The sequence below is a fragment of the Convolutriloba macropyga genome, chromosome 8 (assembly GCF_964194025.1).
Source record: "Convolutriloba macropyga chromosome 8, txConMacr16.3, whole genome shotgun sequence".
Classification (NCBI taxonomy): domain Eukaryota; kingdom Metazoa; phylum Xenacoelomorpha; order Acoela; family Convolutidae; genus Convolutriloba; species Convolutriloba macropyga.
The window spans coordinates 43,219,806-43,232,879 of record NC_134475.1 but is presented as its reverse complement, the minus strand read 5'-3'; the positions used below and the strand labels follow the sequence as shown (position 1 = coordinate 43,232,879).

General features: G+C 32.9%; 1 protein-coding gene across 1 annotated transcript in view; it reads left to right on the top strand.

Annotated features, from left to right (window-relative positions):
• The first annotated feature begins 7,870 nt into the window (after positions 1–7,870).
• LOC142344135 (uncharacterized) overlaps positions 7,871–13,074 on the top strand; it is an 85,243-nt gene continuing 80,039 nt past the window's right edge. The window contains exon 1 of the mRNA XM_075395661.1: positions 7,871–8,029. Within this exon, the coding sequence (XP_075251776.1) occupies positions 7,907–8,029 (123 nt within the window). The 5' untranslated portion in view covers positions 7,871–7,906. The remainder of the gene's footprint in view (positions 8,030–13,074) is intronic.

The window sequence follows — 13,074 nt, the reverse complement described above, 5'->3', positions numbered from 1 at the left end:
CTGTAGTTATGAGCTTCTCTTAGTTTGGCACCCTTTTCAAAGTTTTTGATTTTGCCACTTTTCTTTAATTTTTACTTTTTTGCTTTGTGTGTCATTGATTCCCACAAGCATGTTGTGTTTGTACTCCATTCTAAAGAATAATAGATTCAATATTTTCAAAAATTGCTGTTGTCTTCAAACACTAAATCTTGTAAATTTTTAAAATTGTTTTAGGATTTTCATGTTCATTATTGAGCTTATTGTGTCAGGGGCTTTGATTGATGTTGCTGTAGAAATATTAATTGTCGGGCTAAGGGTTATTTCAATCGTTTGATCTGTAATTAAGAATTCGTCCTGCTATTGCGTCATTTTTTATTGCGTCAAGATTTTTATTACGACCTAATTAAAATCTGCTTTTTCTTTATTTCTTTCATGCAATTTCAACTGAATTGCGTTCCTGATGTCATTTGTCACTCACTCTTAGTGGAGAGTTTTTTATTCATTCGCTCGATTAAGTTCTTGGTCACATGTGACATACCTCACTCTCAAAAATGACTTTCTAACTCTGGAACTGACTTTCTTACTTTAATTCCTGGAGATCAAGTCAGGTGAGTGCGTGTCACTCTAATTCAAGGGTATTTGAGGGCAGCTGTTGGAAACCCAAATATAACATCTCAGCACTTAATGAAAAGAAGTTTCTTTTTTGGTCTGTTTCTTTTACTATCTGTGACCGCAGATCTACGAAGCTATTGCGGCTATTTTCTGGCAATCTGCCAGCTATGCTTTTCGTAATTACTGGTAAACATATAACATTCAAATTTCGAAGGCTTCGTAGTCTTGAACTAATATTCAGATTTGATCTTTCCGTCAGCCTCTCAACGGCTACTATTTATGCTCTGTCCTTTTTTATCGCGCTTTTAGTTTGACATGAATCACGGTTTTCATGTTTGACGCTTGACTTTGCTCACTCACTGTTTCAACTGAATGGTTTTTAAATTCTCACTCATTGAATTATGCAATTTAGTGAATACTTTCAAGTTCAAAAGAGCGGAGTCAAACGAAACGAGATAAACCGATAAAGCACAGTCATTAAGTCATAGTGCGTTAAGTTATCGAAATTCAATAAAGTGATTGCTAGCTGTTATTTGCACTAAGCGTAATGAACTTCAGTTTAGAAGCTGAATTAATATAATTTTGAAATCTAACTGAAACTGCTCACCAAATTACCACACTTTTTGACACTTAGAAAATTTTGCTTCCTCTCTGTTTCAATCCTGATGTGCGTCAAACGGGTCAACGGCAGCAATTTGCCGGCTATGTTTGTCATTTTAACCCATTACACTGCACCTTGAGATTATGAATTGGTAGTTCGTGATTATGAAATGAACATAGAGAAAGTCATCATATTGCTTAAAATGGCTTTGATGAACTTCGTTTTGGGGCTACGTTAATCTGTGTTGCTATTTATTATAAACTCTAATTTCTCCGACATCGTTAATTGGTCATAATTATAGTAGTGATAATATATAGCATTCAATTTCGAAGGCTTCGTATTGTTGAACTAATTAGCAGATTCTGATCGTTTCGTTTTTGAAAAACTTTCCGATAAGGTAGTTTAGCATCTCATCCCTTTTTTCCAATACCCTATTTGTAGATAAAATGTTTTCAATTTTGTCTTGATTTTTTGTAGCATTTCCTTATGGCTTTGGAGTTACTGTCGCCTCTGATGAAGCATAACTTGGTAGGTAGAGTGTAAAAGAAGTGTATTTATACTTGAAAATTTATTTTTAGCAAGTTAAGGAATTTTAGTTTAGTACGCAAGAGAACTATTTCTTTTTCACAGTAGTCAAAAGATTGGTATTCCCGATTTTTGGCTTTGAGTGAACATGGGCAATTCAGTGAAGCTGGTGTTTACAATATTTAGTGATTTTTTTCGTAGTCTGTTTTTTTTCGTAGTCTGTCAAGATGGAATAACAACGAGTTCGAAATGTTCTTTCTCGCCGATGAGCTTCGGCGTTCTCAATAAAAACTTTGATTATTTATCAATGTACGAAAAATTCATTCTGATTATTTTATATGCAATATTGCTTTCTGCAGTAATTTTTTCGCTGGCCTGTTTTTGAAAAAGTAAACGGTAAATCCGCGCTCGGATAAAATAGTGCAGCAGCAATTGCAAAACTAGTTTGTACTTCTGCTTTTAATTTGATTTTAACTGAATTGCGGAGGAACTCTATCTCGATTGAGAAAAAAATACTGGAAAAATGTTTACCTTGATTTTTTTTGTTTTTGCGATTTATGTCGAAACTAGTCCCTATTTAATTTCTCTCGCTGATTAGTTTTTATTTCATAAAATCATAAAGCTTGCCAGTATATGCCATAAAGCTTGAACGTAAAGAGAAACTTAGGATTTTTCGATCATTTCGTCGTTTGAAATTGACCTGTCTTAAGCCATTCTTTAAAAATAGTTTTAATAGCCGCAATTGATATCGGGAATACTATTTTTGCCTCCAGCGTGTTTTACAATTTATTTAATTTAAGTGGATTTGTGGTGCAATTTTGTGCGCATATATATTGATTTTTGAAAGTCAACGTTAAGTGGTGATTGAGATCACACCGGAACAGGAACTGAAGTGAAAAAGCAGTTTTTTCAAACTAATTTTTAATTGCCATGGACAAACAATGTTAGAACAAAAATTCTCAGTGATGTTTATGTGGACATTTGGGAGTCTCCTTATTCGATTTTCAACAGGTTTTTCATTTCGTTCCTTTTCATTTAGAGAGCATGATTGTCTTCTTAATGGAAATTCTGTAAGTTCAGGTCGTACCATCCGATTTTTGTAATCCGTCGTCGTCTTAGATTTGTTGTGGGCTTTTGATCACACGCCAAGGATACAAAGTGTATTTTTAGTGAGTTCTACCACTCTGCAGCTGAGCTGGTTCGCCTGGTGTCATTTGTTACTGCATTATTGACGTTTATTATACAAATGAAGTAAGTAATTTTAGTAAAGAAGTAACAAATTCATGATCATAGCTTTGAGGAAACAATAGTGTCGCTATGGACGTGCTTCACCACCTTGTATATGTACCGGGATATAGAGGGAGTGCGTCTCTCTCCTCTTTTTCTTGCTCAGTTAGTTTTGGGTCGTTTTATTTTTGACTTATTTTTAGTTTTACTGGTCGCGACAATTTGACTTCTGTTTTTACTGTTCTTTCGAGTTCTTTGGGTAAGATTTTTTCTTTGGTGTTTCGAAATTCAGAAATGAGTTGGCTTTTCACCTAACTCACAAATTGACTTTTCATTTCTCTCAAATGTCTCTCAAATTTTATTTTTTTTCCAACTTTAGGATCTCTTAATCTAATTGACGGTTATTTTATGGCACATTTACATGTCTATAAAGCTATCGGAGATATTTTCTGGCAATCTTTGAGCTTGTTTTGAAATGCTGTTTTTTGGTCGTGCTGGTCATATTAATAACGGGGGAGGGGGGTCTATTTCGCATCTATGTCTGACGATCTCTCGATAATGTTCTAAAATCCGACGACTTGCTTCTCTCTGATTTGTCTCTTTTACGGTTCATTTGTACACGGTAGCTGTATTCAAGCAGTCGATGCTTTATTAACATCAGTGACAATTAATAAGTATTAAACAGTTGATACGTATCGCATACTTTTTATTTTTAATAAATTGTGTATTTTCCACCTAAGAGAAGTATTATTTAAAGTATCTCTTAGCTGTAGGAATTCATTAGAAAAACTCGCTCTGAGCAAGTACATATCAGGTTTGACTAATCGGTTTGTGTCGTTTCATTTGATCAATCTGATTGCCTCTCTGTACTAAAACTCTCTGAGAACGACTTAGAACCAAATTGTTAACCTGCCGCTTTTCCCCTAATGGAATCCAAAGTGTTTTGGAATAACAGTTTCCAGTGTCTATCAAAGCTTAAAAAAAATGGTATTAACAGTTTCGCTGATTATCAAATATTAATACATTATTTTTCCGTGGTAAATAAAAAGATTATTTCATTTCCATCATTGCATTGCAAAATTTTTTGCTTCTCGGAACTTCCTGTATGCATACAACTAACTGCCACATACTAATATGTAAGTAGTGTAATGGAAATAAATACTGCTTTCGTGCTTTTAAAATTTTCGTAAAGTTTTTATCATTACGCGACCAATGTTCTAAGTGGAAAAATGCTTAAAAGGACGAAATAAGTTACTTATAGCGTTGAAGAATTTTACATTTTATCACGCGTGTTCACGAATAAATGTAACCAATTTCCACAACTTTGAACATGCAATTACCGTAAAACTTTATTGCTCTAATTTGTTTTGTAAATACTTGAGACCCAATTCAGAGACTTAACTGTTCTTGTGAACAATGATGTGTAATCCAAAAACTGCTAATTGTACTTTTAATACGCATATAGTATCAAGAGAGAAATTAAGTTCTGAAATTGATCACCAATTAGACTTTCTTTATTTTCCTTCAAATGGGCACTATCGTAGAACTATGAAAAAAGTTACTTCTTGTGCGGAAACAAGTGACTTATGGCGTGGAAGTCGGTGACGAAAGGTTTTTCCAAGTTTTGACATTAGCCACAAAAATACGCTTTGAAAAATAAGTGCACATATATCCAGTTTTGAAGCAAATTTGAACTAAATTGAAAGCAAGCAATTACTGCAAACTATATATGCCCTCATTGAAATGGCGCTCCTGTTTTATAACAAAATGTATATTTAAAAATTTTGATAACATTGTTAACTGTTCCCTATGACATCATTAATAGCCGCCCTCATCTTCTCAGCAGGCTATTATAGCGCTCCTATTTTTTACAATTCAAAGAATTTGAATTGTATTGGTGCGCTGTTTTTTTTTTTCAAGTTGTGTTCACACATTTTCCAATGACTTTGATCTTTCAAAACGGGATAAAGAGGTAAAGCCCAGCGGGCATTTCATTAGATGCCCAATGTGGGCTTCAGTAGTCTTTCAATTGCTTTTAGTGGTGCAGCTGCTGGGATGGCCTTAATTTAAGGTTTAAAGGTCATTTTTAGGAGTTTTTGGGCTCAAAATTTTGCAATTTTTTCATGTTTTTTGTGATTTTTTGTTTTGATTAGTCTTAGATTGAATCATATAAAAGCTGATGAAGGCCGTAGCGACACAAAATTGGTTGGTATGACCATTTTATGAGCTGTATGTTTTGGTACTACAAACATAAACACGCAAAATGATACTAATTTTCGCAATTTTTTTCGGGTTTTTTAAAAATTTTTGTCATTTTTTGAGTTTTTTAATCCTAGGTGTCAAAAACCGCCTCTGGGGTTTGATAAAGGGTTTGATGATAGATTACTGCATATTTTCTGGTGGTAATGGAATGGTTTTCAACTTTTTGCCATCATGAAATTTAGCAATTTTTGACAAAACTTGCAATTTTTTTCATATTTTTTGACATTTATTGTTATTATTCAAGTTGGGTCCCAGGGGCCAGAAAACCTCATCAGGGGTTGGATCATAAGTTACTGAAAATTTTTGAGTTGCCATGGAATAGGTTTCAACTTTTGAATATCACAAATTTTTTTTGAAATTATTTTTTGACAAAATTCGCATTCTTTTCAGGTTTTTGAAAATTTTCGTCATTTTTTCAGTTTTTCAAGCTTCAGGGACCAGTTAATCTCCTTTGAGGTTTGTTAATAGTGCACTGCATAGTTTCTAGTAACAATGGAATGGTTTTTAATACTTTGATGTCTCGAATTTCAGAATTTTTTTGATAAAAATGGCAATTTTTTCAAGGCTTCCTAAAGTTTTTGTCAGTTTTTGATATTCGTCCATTCTCAAGTGCGAGAAAACATATTCCACGTTCTGATAAAAGTTACTGCATGGTTTTTAGTTTCAGTGGATTTGTTTTCAACAATTTAGCCTTTCGAATTTTAAAAGTTTTTTGATTAAATTTGCAATTTTTTTCACGTTTTTTCGAAACATTTGTATTTTATTCTTTTTCTTGCCTCAGTAGCCAAGTAGCCTTCTCCAGGGTTTGATAGTATGTTGTTAAATAGTTGCTAGGGGGCAATTGAATGGCGTTTGACATTTTAATAGAACGATTTTCTATTTTTTGAAGTTTGGAATTTTTTCTAAAAATTTTTGCCTATCGATCTATGAGCCATTGAGTTTTTCACAGCTTGGAATTGGGTTACTGGATAGCCTCTAGAGACATAGAAAAGATTCTGAAGATATTTAGTTCACATTTTTTTAGGCAACATTTCCGTATTATTTGCAATTGTTTTTTTTTTTTCTAAATTTTTTGTTCATTTTCGAGGTAATCTATCTTCAAGGGCCGATGAATTTTTTTGCAGGTCTTGCATATATAATACTGAACCAATTTCAGAAACAAAAATTGGTTTTGAACATATTTTTGAAATAGGTTTTTTAAAGGGAAAAATTTTGCCTTAGTTTTAACAGCTTCAAGAGTTTTAGGAATGAGTATATTTTTGTTTAGTTTTGATTCTTTTAGTTTCTCAATTTTTGATGATTTTGTTTGTTTTGGCTGGCATTGTTCAATTGATCTGCTGGTCAGGTAGAGTACGTCTGAGTGTTTCATTCAATTATTTGAATTTTATTTCAGGACTTGTCCTGCTAGGTTTTTTTTCGTCAAACTTTTTTTTTTCGCTTTACCCATTTTGCTGCTTTTTCGACATTTTGCGTGAAATCTTTTTGACTTCTCTAGGCTAGTTTCACTCTTCTGTGATTCTGCTCAAATTCCTTTTAAACAGCAGCTGCTCAGCAAAGCAATTTAAAATGAAGAGGGTCAGTATAAAAAAGTCAGAAATAGAATCGGGATAAACCCTTAAAGCCCATTTTTTAGATGCGCGGTACTTGAACTTTGTTCTAATAAGTTTTAGTCACTATCTATAATGCTTTTTGGTATTGATACTAGACCCTGTAGCCTCTCACTGAGAGATAGGAGTATGTTCAATTACGAAATGACATCAAAATAAATCGCACTTAAAATGTATTTTATACAAAAATCAATTTTTGTTGATATTTTCTTTTCTTTCAATCCCAATAGAGTTATGGGAATCAACGGCGGCTATTTTCGGGCAATCTGCCGGGTATGTTTTCATGTTTTCGTTCAGGATTTTTTGCTCCTGAATTTTGTCTGTAACGCTGTTTTTAGAAACGATCGCTAGAATTATTACCAATATTTAGTGAAATATTAAATTAAGCATCAATTACTGGAGAATATATTTTCACAGACTGATTGGTGAAATTGACAATGTTTATATGAAGACATAGCCGAGTCAAAACAAGTATAGACTAACCATTGAAATGTCAAAGTCGCATTTTTTTAATAGAAATTTTTTGGTCAACTTTTTTAAGCTGATCAAAGAAGTATTACCTGTAAAATTTTTTGAGTACTATTGCTGTAAGAAATTTTCTGAACGGACGCCAAAATATTGTGTAGGTCTGGTCTTCGGCTGGTGTTAGTGTATAATTCATTGTTTTCTTATTTAGCAAACAGAGAAAATGAACCGGGAAATAATTTTTCCTGCATTAACAAATTTGGTTTTTCTGTTGACCAAAAATAATACTTAAAAAATTTTTTCACTTTGATGTAAAGTAGGGTAGAAATGGCGCTTTTACAGCTGGTATTGTCTTATGGGGCTCCCAAGAAGGCTCCCAATTTGTCGCTGTTTTCCAACATTGCTCTTATAATGATTAAACGTAATTTGCAAATGATTGCATGAAAGGCACTCGCATAACTGATTGCAGATTAAAAGGCTCATTAAACCAAATTAGCACATATCTATAAAAATGACTTTTGAGAAACTTGGATCTTGAATAATTATTCTCTAAAAAATGAGATTGCTCGTTTTTAAGTAGGGACAGCTGTAAGAAGTCATGTTTTTGTGTCAATTTTCAGTTTAAGTTATGGTTGTAACGAACGCAGAAAAACTGAAAGAATTAGAAACTCTTTTCAAACAGTACTTCGAAGAAGACACGTTTGATGTTGCTGCGTCACAAGAAGATCAACAGTCCTCAGTTACTGATCAGGTTTGCTCCTCAATCTGAATTTTTAGATTTATACTCGGAAAGAACCCCAAAGTATTCGAAAGAAAACGATTGTCATTGTCTAATAATGCATAATTTACAGATGTGTGATTTTGGATCCGTTAATACAGCAGTACTACGAGCAAAATTACGGGCATTAACACTTAATATTATATCAACAATCCAATAATACAGTCCCGTGTCGCCACTTCTTAATAATCATACTAAGATCATATATGATACCATACAAATCATAGACTATATCTTAGTATGATCTTAATAAGATTTCCATTTTTTCATATATGACTTTCTATGATTTTTAAGAAATCATTAATGATCTTTGTATTAAAACCCAGAAACCATAAGCAATAGCGTTCGCTGAAACATCGAACAAGCATATATGATTTTTCTATGAGTATTAAGAAATAATATATGGTCTTAGTATGATTTTTAAGAATTCATATATGATCTTAGTATGATTTTTAAGAAATATGATGAATCTGCCCAGGTTTTTTCGTGATACCTCTTACTATCTCGAACTGCAAGAAAAACTGTCCGCACTTTAGGCGAGTTTTCCTTTGCAGCCCAAGAAAAGAACAGAGGCTCTGATAGCTAAAAAGACACAAACAGGTTCCGGATAAGCCAGAACCTAAAAAAAACAAAATGTGGCACCATAACAACAAAATGTAGCACCATAACATATAAAGGCAAGGAAGACAAACAACATAATGGGTAAATCCCTATAAGGGCACTGGGAAAGGGGCACCTAAGAAAAAACCGATTTTTTTCCTATTTGAAAAATCATTTTTTTGACAGAATATTAAAAAAAATAAAATTGCAGCCATGAGCTTCAAATCGAACAACAATTTTACTGGATGTAAGAGTCATACTGCATGGGACATGGAAAGTAGTCTATAGATGAACAGAAAAAACGTTAGGTTTTCATACTGAAATTTGCAATTTTCAAAAATAACGAATTTTAAAAATAAATATTTTTTATCAGATCAAGGAGTGGACCAAATCAAACGGAATACGGCACGGAGTATACCCTGTGTAAGTAGAGTGTTTAAAAAAATTGCAATAGCTCGCCTAGGGAAGAAGTTAAATTTTCGTACGGAAATTTGCAATTTTCGAAAATAACGAATTTTTTTAAAAAAAGTATTTTTTATCAGACCAAGGAGTTGTCCAAATCAAACGAAATTTGGCACGTGGCATACCCGATGTATGTAGCTTGTAATAGGAAAGATTTTTTTGCAATAGCTTTGGATTTTTGAGAGACTTTTTGCAATAGCTTTGAATTTTCGAGAATAACAAATTTTAAAAATATTTTTTTATCTGACCAAGGAAATAAGTTTTCTTTATCAGACCAAGGAGTTGTCCAAATCAAACCAAATTTTTAACAGAGTATAACCTGTATTTGTAGAGTGGGTTAGAAAAGAATTTTTTTCTACAGCTTGCCTGGGGAAAAAGTTAAGTTTTTCCACAGAAATATTTTGGATTTTCGAGAATAACATTTTTTGAAAATGAAAATTTTTCATCTGACCAAGGACTTGTCCAAATCAAACGAAACATGGCAAGGATTTTACATTCTGTATGTACAGTGTAAAACGAAAGGATTTTTTGCAATAGCTTGACTGAGGAAAAAGTAGGTTTTCATACAGAAATTTTGGATTTTCGAGAATAACGAATTTTGAAAATAAATATTTTTATCCGACCAAGGCATTGTCCAAATCAAGCAAAACCTGGCACGGGGTATAGCCTGTGTATGTAAAGTGTAAAATAAAAAAGACTTTTTGCAATATCTTGCCTGGGGAAAAAGTGAGGTCTTCATACAGAAATTTTCGATTTTCGAGAATAACGAATTTTGAAAATAAGTTTTTTTTATTAGACCAAGGAGTTCTTCAAATCAAACCAAATTTTGCTCAGAGTATGCCCTGTGTATGTAGAGTGAGTGATAAAAGAATTTTTTTCTATAGCCTTCCTAGGGAGAAAGTTAGGTTTTCACACAAAGTTTTGGATTTTAAAGAATAACGAATTTTGAAAGTAAATGTTTTTTATCTGACCAAGGAAATAAGTTTTTTTAATCAGACCAATGATTTGCCCAAATCAAACCAAATTTTGCACAGGGTGTGCCCTGTGTATGTAGTGTGCCACGAATGAATTTTTGTCTATAGCTCGCCTAGGGGAAAGGTTAGGTTTTCACACAGAAATTTTGGATTTTCGAGGTATGTGTATGTAGTGTGCGACGAAAGAGTTTTTGTGTATAGCTCGCCTAGGGAAAAAGTTAGGTTTTTCCACAGAAATTTTGGATATTCCAGAAAAACAAATATTGAAAATAAATATTTTTCATCTGGCCAAGGAATTGTCCAAATGAAACAAAACATGGCACGGGGTATACACTGTGTATGTACAGTGTAAAACGAAATGATTTTTTTTGCAATAGCTTGATTGGGGAAAGTTAGGTTTTCACACAGAAAATTGCAATTTTCAAAAATAACGAATTTTAAAAATTAATATTTTTTATCAGATCAAGGAGTGGACCAAATCAAACGGAATACGGCACGGAGTATACCCTGTGTAGGTAGAGTGTTAAAAAAATTGCAATAGCTCGCCTAGGGAAGAAGTTAAATTTTCGTACGGAAATTTGCAATTTTCGAAAATAACGAATTTTTTTAAATGTATTTTTTATCAGACCAAGGAGTTGTCCAAATCAAACGAAACTTGGCACGTGGCATACCCGATGTATGTAGCTTGTAATAGGAAAGATTTTTTTGCAATAGCTTTGGATTTTTGAGAGACTTTTTGCAATAGCTTTGAATTTTCGAGAATAACAAATTTTAAAAATATTTTTTTATCTGACCAAGGAAATAAGTTTTCTTTATCAGACCAAGGAGTTGTCCAAATCAAACCAAATTTTTAACAGAGTATAACCTGTATTTGTAGAGTGGGTTAGGAAAGAATTTTTTTCTACAGCTTGCCTGGGGATGTTAAGTTTTTCCACAGAAATATTTTGGATTTTCGAGAATAACATTTTTTGAAAATGAAAATTTTTCATCTGACCAAGGACTTGTCCAAATCAAACGAAACATGGCAAGGATTTTACATTCTGTATGTACAGTGTAAAACGAAAGGATTTTTTGCAATAGCTTGACTGAGGAAAAAGTAGGTTTTCATACAGAAATTTTGGATTTTCGAGAATAACGAATTTTGAAAATAAATATTTTTATCCGACCAAGGCATTGTCCAAATCAAGCAAAACCTGGCACGGGGTATAGCCTGTGTATGTAAAGTGTAAAACAAAAAAGACTTTTTGCAATATCTTGCCTGGGGAAAAAGTGAGGTCTTCATACAGAAATTTTCGATTTTCGAGAATAACGAATTTTGAAAATAAGTTTTTTTTTATTAGACCAAGGAGTTCTTCAAATCAAACCAAATTTTGCTCAGAGTATGCCCTGTGTATGTAGAGTGAGTGACAAAAGAATTTTTTTCTATAGCCTTCCTAGGGAGAAAGTTAGGTTTTCACACAAAGTTTTGGATTTTAAAGAATAACTAATTTTGAAAGTAAATATTTTTTATCTGACCAAGGAAATAAGTTTTTTTAATCAGACCAATGATTTGCCCAAATCAAACCAAATTTTGCACAGGGTGTGCCCTGTGTATGTAGTGTGCCACGAATGAATTTTTGTCTATAGCTCGCCTAGGGAAAAAGTTAGGTTTTTCCACAGAAATTTTGGATATTCCAGAAAAACAAAAATTGAAAATAAATAATTTTCATCTGACCAAGGAATTGTCCAAATGAAACAAAACATGGCACGGGGTATACACTGTGTATGTACAGTGTAAAACGAAATGATTTTTTTTGCAATAGCTTGATTGGGGAAAGTTAGGTTTTCACACAGAAATTTTGGATTTTCGAGAATAACGAATTTTGTTAATAAATATGTTTTTATCCGACCAAGGAATTGTCCAAATCAATCAAAACATGGCACGGAATATAACCTGTATTTGCAAAGTGTAAAACAAAAGGATTTGCGATAGCTGACCTGGGGAAAAAGTGAGGTTTTCATACAGAAATTTTCGAGAATAACGAATGAAGATAAATGTTTTTATCTGATCAAGGAAATAAGGTTTTTTTATTAGACTAAGGAGCTGTCCAAATCAAACCAAATTTTGCACATAGTATAACCTTTGTGTGTAGAGTGTGGGACAAAAGAAATTTTTCTATAGCTTGCCTAGGGGAAAGGTTAGGTTTTCACACAGAAATTTTGGATTTTCGAGGTATGTGTATGTAGTGTGCGACGAAAGAGTTTTTGTGTATAGCTCGCCTAGGGAAAAAGTTAGGTTTTTCCACAGAAATTTTGGATATTCCAGAAAAACAAATATTGAAAATAAATATTTTTCATCTGACCAAGGAATTGTCCAAATGAAACAAAACATGGCACGGGGTATACACTGTGTATGTACAGTGTAAAACGAAATGATTTTTTTGCAATAGCTTCATTGGGGAAAATTAGGTTTTCACACAGAAATTTTTTGGATTTTCGAGAATAACGAATTTTGAAAATAAATATTTTTTTTATCCGACCAAGGAATTGTTCAAATCAAACAAAACATGGCACAGAATATACCCTGTGTTTGCAAAGTGTAAAACAAAAGGATTTTTTGCGATAGCTGGCCTGGGGAAAAAGTGAGGTTTTCATACAGAAATTTTCGAGAATAACGAATGAAAATAAATGTTTTTATCTGATCAAGGAAATAAGGTTTTTTATTAGACTAAGGAGCTGTCCAAATCAAACCAAATTTTGCACATAGTATAACCTTTGTGTGTAGAGTGTGGGACAAAAGAAATTTTTCTATAGCTCGCCTAGGGGAAAGGTTACGTTTTCACACAGAAATATTGGATTTTCGAGAATAACGAATTTTGAAAATGAATATATTTTTTATCTGACCAAGGAATTGTCTAAATCAAACCAAATTTTACACATCTTATAACCTGGGTATGTAAAGTGTGGGAGGAAGAAATGTTTTTCTATAGCTGGCCTAGGGAA